General features: G+C 34.5%; 1 protein-coding gene across 10 annotated transcripts in view; it reads right to left on the reverse strand.

The window, feature by feature from the left end:
• The window catches only part of LOC127062385 (teneurin-m), a 682,969-nt gene that overhangs the window by 458,205 nt on the left and 197,069 nt on the right, over positions 1-27,695 (reverse strand). For all 10 annotated transcript variants that reach the window (XM_050990459.1, XM_050990457.1, XM_050990458.1 and 7 more), the window contains exon 2: positions 12,589-12,676. In XM_050990459.1, coding sequence (XP_050846416.1) covers positions 12,589-12,604 — 16 coding nt within the window. In that variant the 5' untranslated portion in view covers positions 12,605-12,676. The remainder of the gene's footprint in view (positions 1-12,588; positions 12,677-27,695) is intronic.

Below are 27,695 nucleotides of genomic sequence, written 5' to 3' on the forward strand. Positions count from 1 at the left end.
TTCCGGACACCCTCAATGACGGTAATAACACTAACTTCTCGTCAAGTCACGTTGGAAAACCCTCGAAGGATTCTATCTGTTGTCCAAGGAGAAATAGTATTTCGAACGTTTGTCCACGATGAGGAAAGATTCGTTCGATCGAGGGAAGAAAAAAAAATATATAATATTGTCTCTCGAAAACGAAATATTTCAATTATGATTCCTTAAATTTTTCGACTCTTCTTTGAACGAAAAAAAATAATTCACAAATAATTAATATCAAAAGTAAATAATTCAGAGAGAATGTTTCAAAGATCTTTTTTTTTTATGTAATAAATTATTTCGATAAATTAAAAATTTGATTTCAACAAAAATTTTTATTCGGTAATAATTTGCAGAAGAGGACAATAATACGAATTTCAATCGCAAACGAGTGATCACAAACTTCGGAGAAGAATAAAAAGAAAAAGGATAGAGGAAAGAAGAGAAGGATCAGTGGGTCGTCTTAAAAAGGTCGAAGAGGAAGCAGGAGGTTATCTAAGACGTGATCCAGCATAATGCGAGAGCAATTTGGTGAATGGAGTTAATTCAATGGCGGCTCTCGAGCACGCCTCGGCTTTTCTCCACGGTACTCTTTTGCTACTGACGAACGTTAATTTCCGTATAGATGTGGTCCAACCTTCTTACCACTTTCAAATGCTTTACTACTTTATTCTTCCTTCGCAACGTGTTATTCTTTAACGAACTCAGATTCGACAAATTTTTAACATTAATCAATCTCAACATGAATTAATTTCTTTATAAAAATGTTTACAAATGGATAGGTATAGATTATGTATTATTTTTTAACGAACTCAAATTTGAAGGATCTTTAATGTTGATCAATTTCAACGTCGATTCATTTTTTTATACAAATTTTTACAAAGCGATATTTTTCAAGATTATTTTTTAAAGCCACAAGGAACCCTTGGTTTTCTTTTCAATTCATTGGTAATATCGAAGCTAAAATAATTTCGTCTTATTGTCTCGTTCTTTTTTTTTCTTTTTTTTTTTTAAGGAGTAAAAGCAAATCTTTTAATCTTTTCGATTTAAGCCGGTTTTACACGAAGCATATATAATATTATAAATATAGAATATATTATATAGAATATAAATATAGAATATTTAAGTACGTCAATGGGAGGGTTCGTACTAGGATTTTCTTGAGATAGAGTATTGCGATTCTGATTTTGTACATTACGTAATCTTTAGTCCTTGATGATACTTTCCATACAAAGTCGGCAATCAAAACGTTGAGATTGCTTCATTCGCACGATATCTAAAAAGTTATCATAAAAATTAAGTAAAAATTAATTAAAAAACACGTAAAGTAGTTTATTAGTAAATAAAGTTTATTATAACGTAAAGTTATTATAACATTCCAAAAAAGAAAAGGATATTTAAGTATATAAATTATTCTTAACTAACGAATGAATGATTGATGTAAGAATAAATGAGAGTATATTTCATTCCTGAACATATAAATAAATACATACGTAGCTTGGCAGATACGTATTCCGTTACGTGTATCACGATGAACGTATCTCCATGAGATTAAAAAAAAATAAATAAAATAGAAAGAGAGAAAATAAGAATAAGAATAAGAATAAGAATAAGAATAAGAGTAAGAGTAAGAGTAAGAGTAAGAAGAAGAAGAAGAAGAAGAAGAAGAAGAAGAAGAAGAAGGAGGAGGAGAAGAAGAAGAAGAAGAGTAAGAGTAAGAGTAAGAGTAAGAGTAAGAATAAGAGTAAGAGTAAGACTAAGAGTAAGAGTAAGAGTAAGAGTAAGAATAAGACTAACAATAAGATTAAGAATAAGACTAACAATAAGAATAAGAATAAGAATAGGAATAAGAATAAGAATAAGGATAAGAATAAGAGTAAGAGTAAGAATAAGAATAAGGATAAGAATAAGAGTAAGAGTAAGAGTAAGAAGAAGAGTAAGAAGAAGAGTAAGAAGAAGAGTAAGAAGAAGAAGAAGAAGAAGAAGAATAAGAGTAAGAGTAAGAAGAAGAATTAGAATAAGAATAAGAGTAAGAGTAAGAGTAAGAGTAAGAGTAAGAGTAAGAGTAAGAGTAAGAGTAAAAGTAAGAGTAAGAGTAAGAGTAAAAGTAAGAGTAAGAGTAAGACTAACAATAAGATTAAGAATAAGACTAACAATAAGATTAAGAATAAGACTAACAATAAGAATAAGAATAAGAATAGGAATAGGAATAAGAATAAGAATAAGGATAAGAATAAGAGTAAGAGTAAGAATAAGAATAAGGATAAGAATAAGAGTAAGAGTAAGAGTAAGAAGAAGAGTAAGAAGAAGAGTAAGAAGAAGAGTAAGAAGAAGAGTAAGAAGAAGAATAAGAATAAGAATAAGAATAAGAATAAGAATAAGAATAAGAATAAGAATAAGAATAAGAATAAGAAAAAAAAGATGAAAGTATCCATGGAGGAAAGAAGGGGGAATCAACGAAAAAAGAAAAAATTGAATAAGATTCGCACTAATGAGAGCCGCTCAACACGCTTTGCCGTTTTTAATTAGAGAGAAAGAAACGTACAAGCGTCCAACATCGGTAGTTCAATGATTGCAACCAGCTTTCTGTTTTAGACTAGGAAATCTGGGTCGAATGAGAGAGAAAGAGGAAGGAAAGAAAGGGATGCCTGATATTCATTCGAATGGAGTGAGAAAAAACCGTATGACAGAGAGGGAGATAGATAGAAAGAGAGAGAGAGAGAGAGAGAGAAGACAAAAGAACCAACCACGGAGAATGACGCGAGCAACGAAGACCGCGGAAAGGCAAGAGAGCCTCATTAAAATAAACTACATTATTTTCCAGTCGTAAAATAGAAGTATAAAAAAGCGGCTAGAGGTAGACAAGTAAAAAGGGCAGAAGAGGGAGAGAGACAGATACAGACAGGCAGTCAGAGAGAGAGAGTGAGAGAGAGGAGAAAAAGAAAAGAGAAGAGAAACAGTGCTCGAGTGAAAACTGTTTCTCTTTATATTGTTTTCTCTCTCTCTCTCTCTCTCTCTCTCCCTCTCTCTTTCTCTGTTTCTCTCTCTTTCTCTTTCTCTCTTATGACCCTATGGATGGTGCGTCAACGTTCATCTTTTTCTACCTCCGACGATGAATGGAACTAACGGGCTTTGTTAGCATTGTTATGGCTGGCAGACAACGCCATTGTTTCCTTACTGGCCACCTGTGCTTCTACTTTACCTGCCGCGACTTTACTCTGCCACCGAATCTTCTTTTCTTTTTCTTTGTCTATCTTCTTTTTCTTTTCATTTACTTGCTCTTTTTTATTGTTTGCGGTCGATCGAAATAGTTCGGAAACTCTCGCGAAATAAGTTCGACCGTCAGCGAAAGTGAATCTTCCTTAAACTTCTTTTGTTTCTTCTTAACTCGAAGTTCTTAAGAGTTGAACCATCTGACGTCGCTAATCTACCAATGAAAATAGAATATCTCTTGGTGAGAAGAAAGAACGATGATAACAATTAAGATCCACGAGACACATTCGTTAGTCATAATCCAATAAGAATATTTCGATGTCGAATATTTCTATTTTCGTTACTTTTTTATCTCATATTATCGGTACAAAGTATTATAGACTTTTGTAATTCCTTTCGTAATTAATGATTCAAACAATGAACGAACGAGAAAAAGAAAGAAACAAAGAGAAAAAGAAAGCAAAGCGAAGCAAGAATAGAAGAAAATAACGACGGTGTATCATGAGCAATTAGCATTGGATTGTTGAACAGAACTTAATCCTCGATTTGAACGGCAGCTGCTAACAGTAGTAAAGTTTTGATGTCTCCTCCTCCTCCTACTTCTATTCCTCCCCTCCTCTTTATCGTTCAAAATCGAAGGCGATGACGATCGAACCGGTTACCGTCGACGTGGACAATCGATGTCGGCCATCAGTTGCAGTTTGTGCTGGCCGGTTATGCTCGGGACAATTGTTATTGACAAATCGTAATGCCGGTCATCAGTCATGACGGGAACAGGACACCCCCTGACCGTGAATGTGCGCTCGCGTGCACGTTTCCATCGTCGTGTGGGTTCGTAGTCGTGTATTAGAGTAGACATGCCGGACCTCGAAGGGTCAGCGTTAATGTCTCGGAGGAGAATGGCAAGCTTCAATGCGTTCACATAGTGGATTTGATTCGTGGTAGATTAATGGAAATTAGCTGAGAGACGAAGAGACCATACGTCAATATACGTAGTATAACGCCCTTTGACCTTAACCAATCGATTCTGAGAATGATAATGTATTCGAAATCTTTCGAGTTAAATTTACTTGCCGATGATAGAGATTAACACGTCGCTTAACTCAATTCGATAATTATGATTTATGGGAGTTAGCGATCGATCTGACTTCTACTAACGGAAATTCAAGTTATTCCGGATCAAGAAGTTCGAAGTAGGTAGTAAAGTTTGAGAAGACCTTACAGGTGTCAAGACGATCGTTATGATACCGAATTGTGCGATTACTTACGCCGCACCGGAACATTATGCTAGGTGATCGCCTTCGTAGCACCGTCTTAACTTCTCCCCATTGATTCCCCATGAGACTACGAGTATGATAGCATCGTTAAAATCATCATCATCCTGCGAACAGTACTATTTTTGAGATATCTCGGATGAGTCAAATAAATCACAATATTCAAAATCGTATCTTCGAAACGTACTCGACATTTAATATTTCTGCATGCTTGATTAAAACGAGTTTTAATTTTCTTTTCTCGAGGTTGTTGTCTTTGAAGATTCTATTCCTCAGAAACAATTTATATATGTAAAAAAAAAAAAAAAGAAAAACAGAGTGATTTCGTTAAAAAAGTAACTCTCGCTTTGCGAGATCTTTTTTTAGAAAAGAAACGAAACGAAAATTAAAGAGAGATACGATTGACAATAAGCCGTATATTCAAAAAGGATTAATTTCTATTATTAGAAATTAATATTCTCTGGATATTTTAGAGGAAGAGTAGTGGTTTAGGTGGGTTTAAAAGGGTGCCAGGCGGTCTTCTTCGGGCTTATCTTTATTAAAATCCATAATATAATATCGCTTTCAATGTAGGAGATATCTACAGAGAGAGAGAGAGAGAGAGAGAGAGAGAGAGAAGGTTAGCTTGGCCGCAAACCTGTCACAAATCCTTGCTTGCGACACGCGCCACTAGCCAGCGATGATCGTAAGCATCAGGAGGATGACGTCAGAGCGCTCAGATGCAGGATCACCTAGGGTGTCCTGGGACGTTATGGTCTGTCGCCTCCACCCTTCTCTCTCTCTCTCTCTGTCTCTCTCTGTCTTTCTCTCTCGGAGATCACAAATCAGGAATAACGATATATGTAATATGTCAACCTCTGACATGTAAGATTCAAGCAATTAACTGATCATTAAAAAGCCATAATCACAAAGCTTCTTTTCTTTTTATAGATTTTTTTTTATAGAGAATCTACTTGAACATTTTTATAATATCGACGTGATAGAAATGTACATACGTTAGAAGCCTAATTGCTTGATATATAATTTTGGTTGATTGAATTGAGCGATGGTATTGTTTATCGCACTATGTTTCATTATGGTGATCGTAAATTCCGTGGCTTTTAATTATTTCCCGGATAAAGGCAAAAATCGTGATTCTGTTATTACGTTTATCGGCTTTCCAGCGTTACTGATGTAATTAACAATTACATCGATATCAACGAAAAGGCGATCACTTTTGCTCGCACTCGGAAGTATCACCGTAGTGAATGGCTCTTAATTACGATTGACCAATAAATGATAAACTAATGCGTCATAATTGTATTGCTTCGGGCGTTGACCTCTATTATTATTCCTTTTTTTAAATATTGTCACGAATGATTACATGTCTGAATAAGAATGATGATTTATGTTGACATAAACGAAACCTTCGTAGATTTACGTTTATTAAAATATTTTTTTTCATTTTTAAGTATAGGGTAGATTTGTCTATATAGTGTTTTACCGTAGCGTAGTAACATACTAGTTACATATTTACAGTAAGGATAGGATTGTACAGACACGATTTATCAATTAACTTATTTTACTTATTTTATTAAAAAAGAAACATTGATTTTTATACGTCCAGTTTGTAGTTTGTCCAGTGACTTCTACAATATTATTCTTTTTTTAAATATTCATAAATGATTATATATATGAATAAGAATGATGATTTATATTGAAATAAGCGAAACCTTCGTAGATTTACGTTCATTAAAATATTTCTTTTCACTTTTAAATACAGGGGTTAAAAATTTTGTGTATCTAGCATTTTATCGTAGCATAGTAACATATTCGTTATATATTTATGATAAGGGTAGGAATTGACATAATTTATCAATTAACTTACTTTATTAAATAAGTATATTGATTTTAATATGTCCACTTTATAGTTTGTTTAGTACACGATTGCGTTTAACTTTTGGCTCGTACACTTTAGCGATCTAATCGTTTCCTCGTTCTGAAGAATCTTATTATCAAACTCGCTTATACATTATAGCGGATTTTTATAAACTTCCTTTAAGATCTATATCGTATAATATCTTCTCGAATCGAAGAAAATACGGAAACGCGGTACATTTAATCGTGATGTTTGATTCCATTGAAATCTATTCGTGCTTGTATGGAAGTCGTTGTCCATGTTGTCTTCCGGATGTTTCAAGGGTAGTGTGAGTGAGTGAGTGAGTGTTTGAATGTATGTTTGCGTATGTGCGTGTGTGTGAGTATGAGGAGGAGTAAGAAAAGGAGAAAAGGATGAAAGATCGTCTATGTCGATCGGAATTGTGAACGAGCTTGGCCTTTTTCGGCCAAGATGACTTTGGTCGAGCCAAAGAAATAGAAGAAGACGAAGAAGAAAAAGAAGAAAAAGAAGAAGAAAAAAAAAGAGGAAAAGAGATGGTTGGTGAGGTTCGACGTGGTTTTCGCGAACGAGATATCGCATTATTCGCGAGTGAATGGGGGTAAATCAGGGTTTCGTAGAATTTGCTCGCAAAATCGGTACTTCCCTTGAGTCGTTCCTGTTGAGGAAGCGAGAAAGAGAGAGACAGAGAGAGAGAGAGAGAGAGAGAGAGAGAGAACCAGTGAAGAAGAGGGTGGTTAGATGGAGGGGTGCTTGCCTACGGCAGAGCGGTCGCCTTGGGAATTCAATTATACCAACGGAACAATGGTACCCTGCCGGTAATGAAGGTACCGTCGTCGTCGGGAGGTCATCAGATTACTTGGTATTTACAATATATAAGCCGGATGGTTGGCAAAAGTAGAGAGGGGTCGGTCCTCCTTCTACCAACGTCGCGACTTCTTTTCGATTCTCTTTTTGTCGTCGAGCGCGTACCATTTTTTTCCTACCCCACCTTTCTCTTTCTCTCTCTTTCTTTCACTCTGTCTCCATCTCTCTGTTCTCCTTTCTCCTCTCCCCCTCATATTCTCATTCACTCGAATTTTATATAGCCCTTTCGTTTCGCTGCTCAATGCTCCGGAGAATTTTTATATAACGATCGAACGGGCCATTTTCCGATATTACGCAACGATTGTTTTGCGAATTAGGAAAAAGAGAGAAAGAGCCAGGGATGGATTTAATTAATCGACGTGGCATCGCGACTCGTCGAGAACGATCGGCCCGATAAATTGAGCGTTGCGAGAGGGACTCAGTCACGATTTAAAGCAATCGTCTGAATAAATATCCGCCGTGGTAAGCGTAGAAAAAAGAGGGTAGTTTTCCGAAGAGAAAGAGAAAAAGAAGGGAAGAGAGAATGAGAGAGAAAGAGAGAAGGAAAGAGAGATAGATAAAGTTTTTTTGACTTTAACGGAGAACGAGTTTTGTAATTACGTTAAAGGGTAAATGAAGAAGGGAAAGGTCCTGGCTCGCTTCCGCTCGATTGGCCATGCGTTTAAAAACGGGAATGGATTCCGGTGATGATTTAAAAAGGCTAAATTCGTTACTCACTTCTGTATTCCTTTTTTCAGTGTTGTTTTTTTCCCTCTTCTTTCGAATTTCCACTTTTATTTCGTATTCTTGTTGGAAAGTTGGTTTAGATCGTCAACGTAAATTTTCCAAACGTTGAACGCGTATTAAGCTTTCTATTTCGCGATTCCATTATACGTTTCTGGTACAATTTCTAAATAATAATAGAATTATAAATAACGAACATCCTCCTGCGTTATCAGCACGAGTGACCGTAAATAAGCACGTAATAACGATATTAAAAAGTTCATATTCATTCGGAATCCGTATAATACCAAAATGAATTTGTTAGAACGTGTATCATTTCTATGTGCTATTTCATATGATAAAATTTAACAGGGGTTTAAAGTATGCCAAATATTTAATACTTTTTTTCCGTCGGAGTATTTCAAACGTATAAAATACAAAAGTTCCAAGCCCGTCCGACCTTCGAGGCTCGCCTTTATTATCATCGTCCTTTAATTTTTTAAATGAAACTTATCAATTTATCGAGTTTTATCAGTTGGCCGTGAAAATTGTTGGAATCTGTAATATCGAAAGAAGTTGGCGGATAAACAAAAAAATTCGACTACACCCGATCGTGGCTTGAAAATTTCGAATATTACATAGAGAGTCTACGAATAGAGTAGCGTTCGTTAAATGTCGAATCGATGCTGCTCGACGTGCACGGTATGTTAGTGTCAAACAAATATTTAATTAGCTCGTAATTCGAGAACCGTCAATTCCATCGGCTGATCCAACTCACAATTCGTATGCATTGGAAGGGAAACGAGTAGGAGTAATTCTGATAATAAGAATATTTTATTCGTTTTATGTATCTTCATATAGAAGAAGAGCTGATATGTATGATGAAAAAAAGCAACAACAAAAAAAAGAAATCACGAGATCACATTGATCAATAATTCGTTGCATATGAATAGGACAATGTTCTGACTCACGAAAGAAGCTGCAAATTGAAAGATGTAAATCGAGCTTCGTAAGAATGCTTTACGATGTCTCTATCATTCTCTCTCTCTCTTTTTCTCTTTCTCTTTTTCTCTGTTTCATTTTAATAACATCCTTATAACAATTTCTCCGTCTCGATCTCTCGTAAAGGCATGCAGATCGCGCAGGAAGGATTCCTTTAACTAGCTGGACATTAAGCGAGATACTTGAAATATATTCAAAAGTCGAAACTCGTGCAAAGGAAAGCTTAAGTATAAAGAAAAAGAGAAAGAGAGAGAGAGAGAGAGAGAGAGAGAGAGAGAGAGAGAGAGAGAGAGAGAGAGAGAGGGAGAAAGCGTGTGGAGAAGAGTCGAATACAAAAGAATACTTGCTGGCATTAACATAGGACTTCCGATTTCCACTTCTCTTTCTCATTTTCTTTCGCCTCACAGTGAAAATAGGAAATTGAAATTAACATAGAAAGAAAAGAAAAGAAAAGAAAAAGAACAAGAACAAGACAAATAAATAAAATAGAAGAAAAATAGAATAGTATAAAAAGGACGATCCTTATTCTTCCGAATGGACGACATGTCTCGTTAATATGGATTTTACTAACGATCGAGCTAATTTGTATACTCGTCTCCATTCAAACGTGACCCCTTCGTGAAACGGCGAGCGTGGAGACGAAAGAGGTTTCACCATATATATACTATGTAAATGTATGTATATTTATATACGTATACATGTATATACATATACAAGTGCATAAAAGCCAATGGGAGAGACAAAGAACGCGAATGGTTCAGTGCCCGTTGTAAAGACCCTTTTTCTTCTCTCTCTCTCTCTCTATCTCTATCTCTATCTCTCTCTTTCCCTCTTTCTCTCTTTTGCTTTTCCTTTCTCTCACTCTCGAAGGCACTCGTTTGTAGTTCACCTAATGGCCAGCTCAAGGATACATTTACATGAAAATACCGAGAAAGATACTTAAGTATTATCGGTCTGTCTCACATTGCCTCAGGATGTTAGAGAGGTAAGCGACGAGATAACGTCAACTATTGAGACAATTAGCGGTGTAGGTGGATAAAAGAAGACTCGGTATATTTGAAAGAGATGTTTACATCTATCATCTGCATACGTATCTGTGTGTTTTTGTATTACTTTGTATACGTGTACATTGATCCAACTATTATAAAAAATTTTTTTCTTAAAAGTATATTACATTATATCGTATACGATTTACTATTGAAACTATTGAGATAATCAACTTTGTAGAATAAAAGAAGATTCAAAATATCTAAAATAGATTTATGTGTCTGTCTGTATTTGTGTGGGTGTGTGTGTTTTTCTATATCTGTATGTCTGTGTACATAAATCCAACTGATATAAGAAATTTATTCTTAAAAACGTAATACATTATATTGTGTACGATTTATTATAAAATATTAAGACAATTAACGGTGTAGATATACGAAAGAAGATTCGGTGTATCTAAAAGATATATATATATATATATATATATATATATATATATATATATATATATACATATCTGTGTCTCCGTACATTAATCCAACTAGTATAACAAATGTTCTCTCAAAAATATATCACACTATATCGTATACGATTTAATCAAATGACGATTTGTTAAAAAAAAAAAAAAAAAAAAGAAAAAAAAAACATTCGTTCGTAATAAAATGAAATGAACATTTCGCATGTCCGATGATTCTCGATAATATTCCAAGAGAATAGAATCACTTTGAGAAATTTGGAGGAACGTCAGGATAATGTCGTTTCGATTGATCGTCTCTTCGCTTTTCTCTTCTCTCCGTAAATTCACTTCGCGAAGTACCGCGTGCGGTCGAAGAGCGGAACGAGCACGTCGAACGATTCGAAGTAGCCCTTCGCTTCTCGTTAAAGGATTTCGTGGATAGATACGAGGTACAAGGAAGGGTAGCATGAGAGAGCGAAAGAGATAGAGAGGGGAAAGGGGATAGTTGGAGAAGACGAAGGCGTGCGGATTGCGGCAGCAGTCGCGAGCATTTACGCGCTTCGCAGTCGCAGTGCTGGTAGTTCGAAGTTGCCATTCAAGGCACGTAGATTGCTAACCTAACTTATTTAGCGGTTTTAGCGGTATTTGATTAGTTGAGTGAATTTCCGAACTGTTTCAGCTCTCCGCTCGCGTGCTATCGTCTTCGTCTTTCTCTCTCACTTTCTCTTTTTTTCTATTTCTTTCTCTCTCTCTCTCTCTCTCTCTCTCTCTCTCTCTCTCTTCCACTCTGTCTTTCTCATCTTTTTTCTCAACTTCTTTTTTTGAAAAACTGAGAAAAAAGAGAGAGAGAGAGAGAGAGAGAGAGAGAGAGAGAGAGAGAGAGAGAGAATATATGCCTTCAAGAAACCCATGCGAGAATATCGATGTCGTTTTCAATTTGAAGCTTTTCAATATATACGATAATTATATTTTTGTAAACTATAATTCTTAATAATATTAGAAATGGGTTCACTAATTGGGAGATTTGTTGATTGAATACTTCGTGATTACTCGGATCGTTTTACTTTTAGAAAACAATGTCTACATTATCGTATTACATAATCGTATATGTAGACTTTTTTTGATCGATGTTAATAAGAATATCTCACGATACGAGCGATAGATGTTGTATAATAATTTTTAATAATATTAGAAATAGGTTCATTAATTAGAAGATTTGGAAATATTTTGTGATTATTCCGATCGTTTCACTTTTAAAAACAATGTCTACATTATCGTATTACATAATCGTATATGTAGACTTTTTTTGATCGATGTTAATAAGAATATCTCACAATACGAGCAATAGATGTTGTATAATAATTTTTAATAATATTAGAAATAGGTTCATTAATTAGAAGATTTGGAAATATTTTGTGATTATTCCGATCGTTTCACTTTTAAAAACAATGTCTACATTATCGTATTACATAATCGTATATGTAGACTTTTTTTGATCGATGTTAATAAGAATATCTCACAATACGAGCGATAGATGTTGTATAATAATTTTTAATAATATTAGAAATAGGTTCATTAATTAGAAGATTTGGAAATATTTTGTGATTATTCCGATCGTTTCACTTTTAAAAACAATGTCTACATTATCGTATTACATAATCGTATATGTAGACTTTTTTTGATCGATGTTAATAAGAATATCTCACAATACGAGCAATAGATGTTGTATAATAATTTTTAATAATATTAGAAATAGGTTCATTAATTAGGAGATTTGGAAATATTTTGTGATTATCCGATCGTTTCACTTTTAGAAAACAATGTCTACGTATATACATATATTAAATTCTTACTTCAAAGTATTCTTTAAATAACTTCACTTTTATGTCCTGCTTGCGAATGATTTATTACGATTTATTCCTTCTAGTTTCAATACAAATCTTAATTGTTTTTGATCTAATTCGTTAAATATATTCATTTTAAAAGCGTTCACATCTTTGTAAATGAAATTTAATTTTCGTACGTTTAATATCTCTTTGATATACTCAACTTTTTTTTACTTGCAAATTCATACATTCCCATATACCTTGACCTCTATCTCTAAACACATACGTATCCTCATTCCTTCATATATTATATCTACCCCATATATCTTCCCATAAGTGAAGTAACGTTTAATGTTGACTTACCTTGCGAGTAGTTCATGTCCTTTTCTCATGTACTTCGATGGTTACTCCTTGCCGGAGTATCGCTTTCACTAAGGATAAACTGTGACACCTGAAAGAAACGAGATTATCGATTAGTTCAATCGAGTTAAAATTTTGCAAATTCGTTATCGAGAATTAATTCTTAAGAAGAAGGAAATGAATAGCTCAATGACGTTAAAATATTTATCGACATAAATCGCTAACTTAAAACGATAACCGAGCATACATTAATCGCTATCAATAAATTAACAAATTACTTATTAAACTAAATAAACAATACAATTATTAATTCGCGATGTAACTCGTGTTGTACGAAAAAGAATAAAAGTTAAAGAATAAACCTGAGAAACAAAACAAAAAAAAAAGAAAAACAAATGGAAAAAATAATTAATAGTTCACATCGATCAATATCCTCTTTCCTTTTTAATAAAGAATGTCATATCGGTATAAAATAGAAAATATATTCTTTGAACAGCAATTATCCGACGAGACACATGAAAGGTGTGTTCACATTAGAAACGTCGCGCTAACGAGCACAGCGATTTCTCTCGTAGAACGTCATGGACGTAAAATAAAGAGGAGATCGCTTCGTAGCTAGGCCACCACCGGCACCATTGTCGTCGACCTTTTCCTTGTCGTTGTCCTGAAAGAGGAACGAGCATGAGAGAGAGTAAATTAGTTCCGGAAACTATTTCGAAGCCGCTTTAACGTCCGGCGTATAATCTAGGAGACTTCGCACAGGAGTTAACTCTCTCTCTCTCTCTCTTACTCTTTCACCCTTACTCCCTCTATCTCTCTTTCTCTCTTTCTTTCTCTCTTGATTCGTTCTACTCGTTGTCCTCGTCCAGGACAGCGACGTATCAGCACGAACGAAGCTACTCTCCGTGCCGTTCTCCCTTCGAAACGCGAAACGTTCGAACCTCGCGTGCTGCAGCTTCTTAATGGCGATTGGAATGTCGTCTAATTAAACCGAAATTATCGATTTCGTAGTGGACATAGCCGACGGCTACACGCTGCGACCGGCCGGAACCTAAATCCTTCTCCGCATTCCATCCATCCTCGCGAATCCGTCGTTAATGCATTCCTAAACATTCGTCCCTCGATCTCTCTCTCTCTCTCTCTGTCTCTCTATCTCTCTGTCTCTGTCTCTGACTCTGACTCTCTATCTCTCTCTCTCTCTTGCGTGCGCGCGCTGTTACCAATCAAGAACTACAGCTATTTCGACAGTGGCTCGATAATTAAATTCTTTATAAGTTTCAATAACGACGACACGGATTAAAATCAATTTTTTTTCCATCCCTCCTCTCTCCTCTCATCTCCTCCTTCTCTATCTAGATTCTCCGATAGTCTCTTTCTAATAACGATTGTTTCAATGAAACTATTTTTCTAAGTCTATTAACTGGAGTTGAAATTATATGTTCGATAATGCCTTTCTTTCTTTCCCAAAGGTCTAACATCCCCGCAGAGAAATCGGCGATTGGAAAACGAGGTACCTCGAGAGTGGCTGATCGACGGAACGTCGTTAAATCCCCCTCGGTGACCGCAATATACGAGGAGGACTTATTGGCTAACTAAGCCAATACTACCGCAAACGCTCTGTCCATCTGGCGTGCTAATTAGCAACTTGCGATAGGAAATGGCGATTGGCGTGTCTAATATTCGAAGGTATTACCTAACTTATTAGAATTTCGATCCTTTTTCGAATAAGTAAGAGAAAGTATATACTCTGTGCGACTCTAATTGGTTGTAACATCTTCACAGACACGCATACGTACACACACATATATATTTGTTATTAACTATATAAGTTATATATAGATGTTATATATAAAGTTTTATATTATATATAAAACTTATATATAACTTGTTCGAACGAATAGGCACTTTCAATAATATATATATATATATATATATATATATATATATATATATATTGTAAGGTATATATAAAGTTATATGTATATGTATTTGTGTGTGTGTATGTGTAGAGTTGAGAGTGCCTATTCGTTTGAACAAGTTACTAAAACGCGTGAAGGTAATGGACACTTAGTTTTCTACTTCTACCTTGTAATCAGGCCCTATTGATTTTGAGCAAATTCGACTTGGTGGCAGTTTCGTGCGTAAAGTATTAAATCTATTTAGGATATTTATCTTTCGTTATGCGAAAGCAAAAGGTTACCCTTAATGATAAGAGTTTTCTTTAAGAAGTTCAAAGTCTACCGAGTTTCATTCGAGAATATAATTGTTTTTAGTCATGACAAAGTCACGTCTTCGTGTTTCTACCATACCGTGTCCAAAGTTATTCTTTTTATCGCTTGTTTATCAAGTTCACCGTTCAAGAGGACATCTTTTAAGAACTGGAAGATGACTTATGAAGAGGGATAGCGAGGATAGGATCGAAGATATATTTGTCTTACTTTTACGAAGGGTGATACGATGGATATCTTCCGTGATGCAGCAAGAGAGAAAGGGGAGACAGAAAAAGGAAGAGAAAGACAAAAAGAGAGAGAGAGAGAGAGAGAGAGAGAAAGGAGGGAGAAATAAAGACAAAGAATAAAAGACAGTCGGACAATTAGCGCAAAGTGGACAAAGTTTTCTCAGTAAACATCACTTACAAAAATACAATCGAAACTCGTGGCAATCGTAAGATGCATCTAAGAGTTCCTAGTAGGATATAGACGACCCCTGAAATAATCGGATAATGTCAATTGCGCGAGAGGATGTCCTTTTTTCCGATGAAATGGGGAAAACGAGAAAATATGAAGAGGGAAAGAAACTTCGTGGATATACGATTCGATATGCTTAAGATAAATTGATACGGGATGGATTATTAACAAATAAGTTATATATCTATTTATCTACACATAGACACACACACGTATACATACGTATATAAAATAATGTTTTCAGAAAGGGAGAAAGAGGATTCGTTGATTTCTGCGAGCACTGTCAGGGGTTGTTTCCAGCTTATGTGTCAAAAAATCAGCTGGGAAGAGCTCGCCGATGAATAAAGCGAGTTTGATGTATTGAAATAGCATTCGGTATAATCCAATGCGAATAAAAAAGAAAGAAAAGCAGTCTCTACATCTATCTTCTATATATAGATATAGGGTAACTCGGTTAGCGATGACCCAGTTTATTTTAAAGCTTCAGTGCATTATAAATTTAATCGATATTCAAATATAATAGTTTAATTAAATATAATTAAATTAAATTATATAAATATATATTTGTTAAAGTAGATAAATCAAGAATTGTGATATCTAGATAAAATTGAAAGATTTTTTTTGTAAAGAAATATGAAAAAGAAATTATTTGCCACGCACAAAGTTATCTCATCCGGATTATTCGACTTGGATTATCAAGATGATTTATGTTTCATAGAGTCATGGTTTAAGTAAACCAAAAAAAAAAAAAGAAAAAGAAATGAAAGATTTTGAACGCGACAGGAAGAACAATTATTTCTTTTTCTCGTATAAAACTTCTTTACAAAGATCACATAAATCCAAAAATGTTAAACGTTCTTCGTGAAGTTATTTATTACATTTTACAGATCGAATTAAATCGTCTTGTTTTAAACTCTATCGTTCCTCCTATCGTATTACGTTCAATATTATTCTTTTTTTTTCTCAAAATTCTCTTCAGACTCTTGGACTCTAGAAAATCTCTAAAAGTTTTATTCGAAGATGAATCTTTTGTAATTTCTTTTTTCATTTGTCTAAATTTTCAGCTTGCCTGAATTTTTAGTACGTTTTGTTACTTCTTCCGTTTCAAACGTGTGTTACATTTTTTAATTCGTTGAATTATACCGTAGTATTTGATTAATTTTATTTAGGACAAGTAAAATTAATGTCTAACACGTTTGATATATCTGTCATGAAAGTCTTTTTATTAATCGTTTGCAATTAGGTTATTATTTTCTATGGTTCTTTATTTTTCTTTGCATTTTCTTCGTGTTACGTGTTACATGTATTACAGTTACACGAGGAATAAATTGTACTAGTTGTTTTGATTATATTCGTTTAAGAAAGAGTATAATAGACTTTCGTCGTTAAAAGTGATTAACGCAAAATATAAAAATCCACTATCTCTGTAAGCTCTCGAGTTTATAGAGTCATAAAGGACGTAACAATGTCGTAAGAACGTAACAATATAAAATTTTACGATGAGTCAACTGTCTCTGAAAAAATCGTGACATTTAACCCCAGAATCGGGAACTAATGATCGTGTTATTGTTTAATAATGAGTACGACTACATCTAATCGCACTAATATAAATATAATCTTTAAATAAATATTATATTAATGCACTGTATTCGGAAAGTTATTATTTTTTAATAAATATTTATTATTTATAATTAAATTATAAATTTATCATGAATTATAACATTATCATCAAATTATGATTTCAAGAAGAAGCAGAAAATTGTTGAGATTATTTCATTTTTATATTACCAATAATTAATAGAGTTAATTTATTAGTTGATAAAAAAAGAAGATTAGCGTTCGTGAATTTTGTTTAATGATTGTCAACGCTATCATTAAAAATATCTGAAAAATCGGATTACATCTACAAAATACAAGAACGAGTCATTTTTAATATGAGACCATCTTACCCATGGGTCATCTTACCCGAAATTACTTTATTAATATTGATACAAACTATTTCTTAAATTCGTAAAATCGATTCTACTGTGACATATTATTTATATAAAACTTTGCTAGTTGTTTTATAAATTCGTATCGAAAAATAAAGAATGATAGAAAGGTAAAAGGTAAATAAAGATTGACTGGATAGGATCGATTTTTATGAATTTTCGAGATGAGAAGGGTCTATGGGGTTCCACCGAAATGAATTCAGGGAAAAGGCGAACGAAGGATTCTTTATCGAGGCTCCTGTTCGTAGCAATATTGCCGTATAGGATCTGACCATTTGCAGGATAAAAGATTCGCGAACATTGGACGTAGGTATGTACGTCAGGTATGTCTAAACCGCATGACCTTTTTGTACTCGAAACGATGGACATTGGTGGTCGAAGAGAAGGTCGAGTATAAAAAGAGAGAAAGAGAGAAGGTGCCTCGAGTTACAGAAGGGAAAAATTGAATTATCATAAAGAAATTGCTTTCGAATATTTCGTCCGGTACTATTGAATGCCAACGAGTATATATGAGAAGGTACCGATAGCTCTTCCAATATCGTCGGTAGGTTTTGCTAGAAAAAGAGAGAAAAAGAGAGAAATCGAAAAATAAAAGAAAAAGTAAAAGAAAAAGAAAAAGAAAAAGAAAAAGAAAAAGAAAGAGAAGGACCGACATATAAAGAATGTTGAGAATCGAAACTTCTTAGTATCAAATTACGATAATAGTAGATATACCAAACACGTATATAAGTTCGTCGAAATCCATTTTGGAGTAGCAAAAAAAAAAGAAAATAAAGGAAAAAAAAAATTCTGAGTGTAATCTTTAAGTCGCGAAATTTCAGAATCGATGGAGTAAGAGCCAACCGATAAAATCTCAGGGCATCTCGGTAAAGGCAGGCTTTTACGGACGACAAATTCTGACCTTTCTAGGAACGAAAGCAATAAGGTAAAAGTAGAGTAAGGAGAGTACGAGAAGGTCAGAGAATAAAAATTTATCGTCCGTTTTATATTTCATATAACCAATGATGGTATAACAACCTAATGCGTACAACACCTGCGCTGGATGCTTTCGAAGCCGGATATATCGACGTATCGCTTAATTCTAACGACGATGAAAGCGTACATAATGCGAACTCAATATCCTGCAACCTGTATGCCAGCGACTAAAAGTGAGGAGGAGGAAGAGGAAGAGGAAGAGGAAGAGGAGAAAAGGGAGAAAGAGGAAGAGGATGAGAGGATAGAGAAGGGTTGATCATATAGGATGCACGACGGTCCTTCGCTTGGCAACATCAAATCCCCGACATCAGCCATTATACGCTCATTTCGGGTTAATACTCGCTTGATGTTGCCGCATTGATCTAACGACCGACTACCGCTTGGTGATATTAAAGTTGAGCACCACTGTACGTATCGCAACCACCACCACCACCACCTCTACCATCACGAGCGATAGCGATGATGTTGTCGTAGTAGTATTAGTGGTAGTGGTGCTGGTGGTGGTGGTGGTGGTGATGGTGATGGTGGTGATGGTGGTGATGGTGCGCATTGTGTCCACCCTTATTTACCGAAGTTACCGTATCAACGGTTCTAGGGATTTCGCCAGACGGATCAACAACGGAGATAAAAGACAACAGGAATTGTTTTCGCTAGATAAACCAACCGAACACTCTGTTCGATCATTTGTATCGTTTCCTGCTATCTATATTACATTCAAAAAATACAATCATTCGAAAAAAAGAAGGGATCGATAACTCGCTTTGAGAGAAATGATTTAGGGAAAATGTTTCTGTTATTATTATTTTTATATGGTGAAAAGTATTAAACAATTAGTGTATTTAATCGATGTAAAATTAGTGTAATAAATTAGTGTAATGATATAAAGCATTCAAGAAAATCTGCTTTAACTATCTATCGTATATATGAAATTATGAAATATATTTTTCTAAAATATCCATTAAATCGATCGGATTATATCGATCGTATCGAAATATATAGATAAAATATGTGTTATATCGATCGTATCGATATTTACTTTTCCTATACAGTCTTCATTTCATGTCTCTATGATATCCACGATATCATCTTCCAAGTATGTATGTATTACTATTCATCAATACATCTGTTCATAGAAATAGCATAAAAGATTGTTTACCTCAGCTGTTACCATCAGCTGAGCATGTAGAATCTAGAAGGAAATTCTGTACGTCAGTATATCAAAATAAACATTTCTCCTTTACACGTAAATATTTCTGGCACTAAGAGTCCCACAGACTTTAAAGAAAGATCATTTAAAAGCTAGAGATATTTTCTATTTTCTCGCAATACCGATAATAATTGTTTAACAATTTTTACAAATATCTTTTGCAAACATGGAACTGATATACAATCAAACTATATGTCAAACTCATATAGTCAAAATATGTAGTTTATATATTTATTCGTTTTAGTATGATTTTGTATTAGAAGCATGAATTTACGTATTTACAATGGGAGATAAAATATTCATATAGTAAATATGTGAAAAGAAAAAGATTTGTATTTTCTATATTATTAATTGTAATACAATATGTAATACAATATGTTACACATTAACATTAATAATAAATGATATAAATAAGTAAAAGTCGATCGTAGTATTTTGTAATTTACAAGACTTAAGCTTTCGTCGAATGATGAGATACATTGGGATATAAGTGTTTGTAGAGTATTATTTATATTGATAAACATAAGAGATATATTTGATTTGGAACGTTTCGATCAAAATAAACATACATAGAAGATTACATACAAGTAGTCTCTTTAGAGTAGTTGACGTGATAGCACGTTATCGTTAATAATTTGAAATATGGGAAGAAAGTGTAAGGAGACAAAATTAGAAGAGCGAAAAATTATTATAAATTTATTCAAGGAAAGTAAATTTTATTTATAAAAATAAGTTGTTCGACAAATGAATTTCATTTCTATAAAAAATGAGATATCACATAATTTGTCATTAATTTAACGTAAACTTTTTGTTTATAGCTTTTTAAATATTTAATATTTAATATTTAATATCTTAAAAAGTTAATATTTGTATCATAAATTTAACATCTTAAAGTTAATATTTAATATCTTAAAAAATGCCAATGCTTCGTTTAATTTAAAATTGGTCAATAAAAGAAATTGCGTAGCGATTGATATACTAACCTTTGATTTTCTCGAAAAAATGGACTTGCACCATTTTCTAAATAAATAATCCATATATATATATATATATATATATATATATATATTTGTTTTAATATGATTCTGTATTATAATCATGAACTTACATACTTACGTATGTTAGTTTAAACTAAACCGGAACGTTTCTTAATAATCGACGAATTAAATCACGAAGAATGCTTTTTGTTCGTCTTCCTGCACCCGAAAGAGTCTGCGTACATCGAAAGTTCTTTCAGCAGGGTTTCGTAGTCCTTACGTGAAGAAAGTGCACGGAGGGTGGTCGTAACTTTCGTAGGAAGTTTTTCCTACGTCCCGAAAGTGCGCCATTTCGAGAGAAGCAGAACGAAGGAGGGCGAAGAAGAAGAGAAGAAGAGAAGAAGAAGAAGAAGAAGAAAAAGAAAGAAAGAAAGAAGAGAAAATAGAAAGAGGGAAAGAAAAGAACGCTAGTGCACGACTTTCTTGTGAACGTGGATAGTAGTAACGACAATAACAGCAACGAAGAGGGTTGAAGGAGTTGAAGGAGAGAGAAGGGTGCGTAGGTTTAAAGGTCGTCTCGTTTCTCGACTCGTTTTAGACCACTAGTACGCTTCTCTTTACGTTTCGTTCGTGCAAACAGCGGAATTGTAAACTTTTGAACCATCTTCTACTCGTTTGACTATCTCTCTTCTTTCTTGTACTTTTCCTTCATCTAATTGTCACAAACGGTTTATACTCGTAACCTCGTCGTTTCTTCACGACTCGTTATTTAATTACATAATGCGATTTGTTCTTCTTTTTTCTTTCCGTATGCTCTTTTTTACATTTTCGCAGATGTCTTTTTTTTATTTTTTTTTTCATCCGAACGAGAACATAAATCATCGCGTTAAAAAAGCAAACGGCTCGTTAAATGTTTACCGTTGGTCGAATCGTGCAAAGGGAAATGTCATGTCAATGCAACGTGAACTGCATATGAGATAGATAGATAGATAGATAAATAGATAGATAGATAGATAGATAGATAAAGAGAGAAATACGTCATGCAATGTCCGTTAGGAAGTCCCTACAAGTGATGCAGCTTGAGTCCGTGGAAAACGAACGTTTTTTGTGCTACGATGCACGGAAAACAAAATTCAATGCGTTGGTATTCGAATTTACACTCACTTAAGAGAGAGATAGAACGAGAGAGAGAGAGAAGGAAAGAGATAGATAGATAGATAGATAGATAGATAGATAGATAGATAGATAGATAGATAGATAGATATAGAGAGAGAGAGAAAGACAGAAAGAGTTTTAATTAAAGTCGATTTATCTCGTCGAAGGGACGATTCAAAAGTTTCGACGAGAAGGTCGCATTTTTCGAAGAAGATCATCTATTCGTCTCGCGGACGTTCTTGAATTTCTACGATTTTAATAACGGCGCTGAACTAACCTTCGTGCCTTCGTGTTCTGCGGAAAAGTAAGAGAAAAAAAGAAAGATAAAGATAGAGAGTGAGATAGAGAAAGAGAGAGAGAAAGAGAAAGAGAGGACAAGGATAAGAAGAGAAGACCGATCGTTTATCCCAGACGAGAATCTCATTCTTCTTTTCTGCAGCGGCAGAGAACCGATGCAAGTGGCGGCATCCTTGACGGTAGAAATTAAAAGCACCCGAGCGATCCCATTAATCTCGAGACGATAAAACGATTAGCGATCCTAGAATAAACGATCGTTGGAAAAATGCGTTGCGAACGAATCGTACAATCGATGTATCCTAACTCCGTCTTTTCTCTCTTTCTGTCTTTCTGCATTTTTCTCTTTTTCTGTCTTTCTCTTATCTTATCATTTGAAACAAAAATATACGCGTGGAATAGAAATGATTCATTTGGAAATTTCATCTGTGAAATATGGAACAATTTGCGTACGTTGTTAACACAAACACGAATTGTTTCTCGCGCTTGCGCAAGCACGTGTGCGCGCGTATGCGCGCTCTCGCAATTGATCCTATTATCAATTTACTTATAATTATTATATCACGTATGTAAATGATGCACAACCGTACCGTGTACACTATTAATACGATCAAAAATTTTCATCATAAATTGCGTTATTAATTCGTACGCAAATGCAAACTGGGTTATAGCCCGTGAGGGTAATAAGAATTCAAAATAACGCTGCGATAAATTGAGAAATATAGATTCATACATACATACATACATACATACATACATATATATATACGTGTCTGTCTAGATAGATATATGCATGAGTATGAGCATATATATATGGGAATACAATATATTAGATGAACAGAAGGCAAGAACGAGATTCTATTTCTTCAAATCTTTTTCATCGTACGTAACTGAAAAACGTTTGGTACGTTACTCTCCTACAATCCTAGGCATCTGCGTTACAACTCCGCCATTACTGCCTTTGCAAACGTACCATATTGCTGCACATTTATTACCATGATATTGGGCATGGAATGTTAACTAGTCGAATGAGATTTCTGGGGTTCGCTACGTAGGAAGCTTTATTATCTCATCCTGTTATGGAAAGGGACGAATACGAGAGGGGTAACAAGAAAGAGAAAGACAGAGAGAGAAAGAGAGAAACGAAGAAAGGGAGGGAGTTGTAACGAAAGACATACCTGATTAAGAATGCACCCTTCTCTCTACGGTGCCCATGATCCGTGGTTAGGGCTGGTGACATTAATAGCAACTACATCCGACGACGATTCATTCTTACCCCCTCCCCTATCCCTCCCCTCTCTTTTCCATCTCTGTTTCTCCTTTCCTCTCCTTCTCCTTTCTCTCTTTCTCCTTCAGCGAGCTTACCCGCTTGTTATATTTAATTCAACGCCCACCGCTAATTCGCTCCAACGCATATTCAATCATTTCTGATCCATGAGGACGTAACGTCTTTATTGCCGTTTCTGGTTTCATATAAGTTTGTAACAATGACGAGGAAAATCTTTGTGGGTTTATAATCCTAAGAAATTGTCCCCTTCTTCTTCGTTTTCTTTTTCTTTATTATCCATTCTTTTTTTTTTTTTTTTTTTAGACTATTCTTTATCGTTCTCTTGACCTGTCATTAAGCTGTTTTTTTTTCTTTTTTTTTTTTACGTAGGAAGATATATTTTATACGGGTAAAAGTGTTGATCGTTTTTAATTACAAAGGAATGTTATCAAGTGTATTATATTATCATATTATTAATTTATATTATATTATTGTATTATCGATTATTTATATTATTCATGTTATTTATATTATCAGTTATATTATATTATGATATTATCGATTGTTTATATTATTTATATCATTTATATTATCAATTGTATTATATTATTATATTATTAATTTATTTGTATCACTGATAAGAATTTTTCACTTTGTATCAATCATAAGAGTTTGTATGATTGCTTTATGTCATCGATAACAATTTTAACAATATCATTAATGCGAATATTAATTACGGGTGAAATATTAATCATATTTTAAAAATTCGTCCTTTTCATTTACGAAGGAATATTATTAGATATATTATATATCTTTTTGCATCACTTGTATCATTCGTAATAATTTTTTACTTTATATCATCTATAAGAATCTAAACAATATCAAAAATACCAATGTTTTATTCGTTTCACAAATATATTATGTAACATGTTCAATGTTAACAATTTTCAAGTTGGACGTAATCTCAAGTTCGCCATTAGAAACATATTATAAAGAAACCATTGAATTTAGTGCACTTAAATATTTTATATCCGAAGATAGACAATATTGCTTTCGCTTCGGTGTAGATAGCAGAACCGTAATCCTTACATCCTTCTTCCTTTTTTAATAACATCATTTCGCAGGCCATTCTTCGTGAACATTTCGCGACCTTCACGCAATCGACTATGAAAACATATCGCGCGAAGACTATATTGTAACAGTCTCAACGTCGAGACGACATACACGAGCCAGTATGTCTCCATTTCTTGTGAAAATGATCCTCGATATATCTCTCTTACTTCTTATGATCATCTCCAAAACGTTAACATTATTTTTCTCTCGGCCGTTTCCCGTTTCTCTCGTTTTTCTAGATCGAACCGTAGAAATTATTCTATGGAGAATTCGAAACTCAACTCTCACGTTCGCTTTATCTCTTTAATTATTATTATCGATCATTACTTTTTCTTATCTGGACCGAATTTAATTCGTTTCATTCAATTTAAATTTCATTTCATTACATCACATCACATCACATTACATTACATTTCATTTCATTTCATTTCATTTCATTTCATTTCATTTTATTCATTTAACTTCGTTTGGCCCTACGTCTCTAACTCTTCCTACGCCGGTAGAAATGCATTAGTTTTCTACGTACATATATATATACACCTGTACACACACACACATACACACACACACACACACACACACATGTACTTGGAAGGAAGCGTGAATTTGGCTCCTTCCTGCCACGATGCATAGCCTTTGTATCTTGATATTGCTTTCCTTGCGCGTGCTTTCCATCGTCTCTCTCTCTCTCTCTTTTTCTTACACACATACATATTTACGTACGTACACATACACATATACATTTGCCTCTTCTAACACGAAACTTAGAGAGGCGTCAGACGGAATACTAATTCGGGATCGCAGATGTACAGGTTCTTAATTTCGCAGGCAGCTTTATAAATCGGTCCTGGCGCAGCGCCGATGCATGTCGTCAATGAAGCGACGCGAAAAACGGCAGTTACCTTCCTACCTCTCCGAATACTAATGATACGTTCACGGAATAATAAAAATGGTCTCTCTGCGCTACTACTACTAATAACACGTTTTTCAATCATTTCTAAAATTCTCCTCTTGTTTGTTCTCTTCTATATTTTATCTCGTCTCGATGTAAATTTTAATTTATATTTTAAAGTTATATTTTTTCCAGTGATAACTTCACCGATTTCGGAATTGCATCGAAAATATAATTTAGGAATAAAATTTTCGGAAGTAATAATTAATTAATCTTTGATTTCATTTCACGTTTCATCTGTGAACTTCACCATTTTCCATTTAAAACTTCGTACTTGGCTCTCTAAATAAACTTTATAATGCTTGTTCTCTCTCTCTCTCTCTCTCTCTCTCTCTTTCTACTTCCATCTCGCAAACACCGAAGAAATTAGCAAAAAGAGAAACAGAGCAAACTCGATAGGTAGGTAGGTAGGATGCTAGGTAGGTATAACAAAAAGGCAAAGGGTGAGCTCGTGCGATCATGAAGTTGATTTGATTTTCGTTGGTCTGCTTAATCCAACTGCACTTTTAAGTGCTATTAAATTCACGATGGAAATTAGCGCGCCGCGAAGCTCACGGCTAACCTCATTACAGGTGCCTCGTTAGGTACGGCCGAATGACTTTGAGAATCTTTCACTCTCAGCATATATCTGTGCTCGTTCGTTCGGATATCCACTGATGATTCTCACCGAGTGATTCAATTCGGTTGCCTTCAAGAAAGAAATAGGGGTTGGAGGAAGGAATGGGTTTAAGTGAAATCAAGAAGACCATTCGATCTCGAGCTAGTACTTAAAATTAAAAAAAAAAAATAGTTGATAAGGGAGAAAGAGAAAGGAGAGAGAGAGAGAGAGAGAAGAAAAAGACAAAACGTTTTAATTCCGAACGAGGAAGCACTCGTGCGAGGAACTTTTCGATTCGAAATGAAATTAATTAATTGCTTAGAGGATAGCGCTAATACGATGTTTCGCGTAAAGCGCTTCGAGCTTTAAATTAAATTAATTAAATTCACGGGTGAGTCTTCTAATTCGACATCGGTTATCACATACATACATATATACATATATACGTACATACATACATATATCGTATGTGGATAACTACAGAAAATATGACGCGCGAAATAAGTACAAATATGTACGCTAGAATACGAAGAGTTTCATTCGTTTGAAACGAGTCAAGCAAACTGGATTTGAATTTTTAATTGAAAAAAACCTATCGGAAGAAATTTTTTCGATCGGGATTTTTCAAAAGATTCAATCTCGAAAAGGGATTTCAGAAAATATAGCCTCTATGGAAATATGGCTATCAGAGAAGACGGATAAAGAACGTTGCTAGTAGGATTTATTCATAAACATTACTTTCTATGCGCGAAACTTTGCTAATTTGGTTCTGGATACCGGAGTGGGTTACCTAGGAACGAAGTGATATCGAGTTACCTCGTTAAATTGGAAACAGTTCGCGGTCGTCGGTATTGGTCTTTCCCTTCTTACCCTCCTCCTTTGAGGGAGAAATTACACCTCGATCCTGGAAGCATTTACGAAAATACAGGAGTCTATCTATACTAGAAACTACGTTTATTTCGATGGTTACCACTTCGATACTTGTGTCAACTAATGTTCTTGTATCTTTCCCATTGCGAATTTCTCTCATAGAAAGACGATAAAGAAGAAAAAAATGTATGTTTGCGGTAATGTATGATACGTTTAGATTCATCGAACGACACTTCGAACGATTTTTGATTCACCGATCGATTTAAAACATCGGAGAAACTTTAAATAAGATAAGTCGCATGATCCTTCATACAAGACATCTTTCCAAGTCGTTACGTATTTATTCTTACAATTTTTTCTAGATCTGACGAGTGTATTATGTTAGAATAAAAGTTTTTTCTTTGTTTTTCTCTCTCTCTTTTTTTTTTAAATACGTCTGAACAATGTACGAGAAAGTTTAAAAACGTCGATGAAAAATTAAAAAATTCTTTTCAAAAGTAAACCTAAGCAATTGATCACGATGGAAATCGATCTGTAATGAACTTCGTTGACAAAAAAATATAAAATAAAAAAGAATTCGTAAGGATCGATTCGATCTTTCAGGTGGTCTGAAACTTGAATCTTCAGCTATCAACTTTAGTGCAATCTGTATACTTGTTCGCGAATAATTGTTCATTAGAAACGGAGGTGCTCGTCTCCACAGTATAATTCTAACGAAGAGGAAGAAAGTGTCAAAAGAACTTTCAGAGATCGTAACATTCCCTACAGCAGGGCCGATTATTTCAGTGCACTCGTGGGTATACGTTCATGGAGTGATGGATGACGCCTTTCAGAAAAGCCTCCCCTTTGCGTGACTCCCTTTCTTTCTTTCACTCCCTGCTATGAGGGATGCCGCTTGAATAATTACCCCCACGGTGCAGTAAAGTCCCATCATTGGCGTCTGTCTGCGTGAAATCCGTGAACTCGGGACCACCTTGCCACTCTATTTCACGATATACGATACTTTAAGATAGACTCTACCAGA

This window comes from Vespula vulgaris, chromosome 3 (assembly GCF_905475345.1).
Source record: "Vespula vulgaris chromosome 3, iyVesVulg1.1, whole genome shotgun sequence".
Taxonomy (NCBI): domain Eukaryota; kingdom Metazoa; phylum Arthropoda; class Insecta; order Hymenoptera; family Vespidae; genus Vespula; species Vespula vulgaris.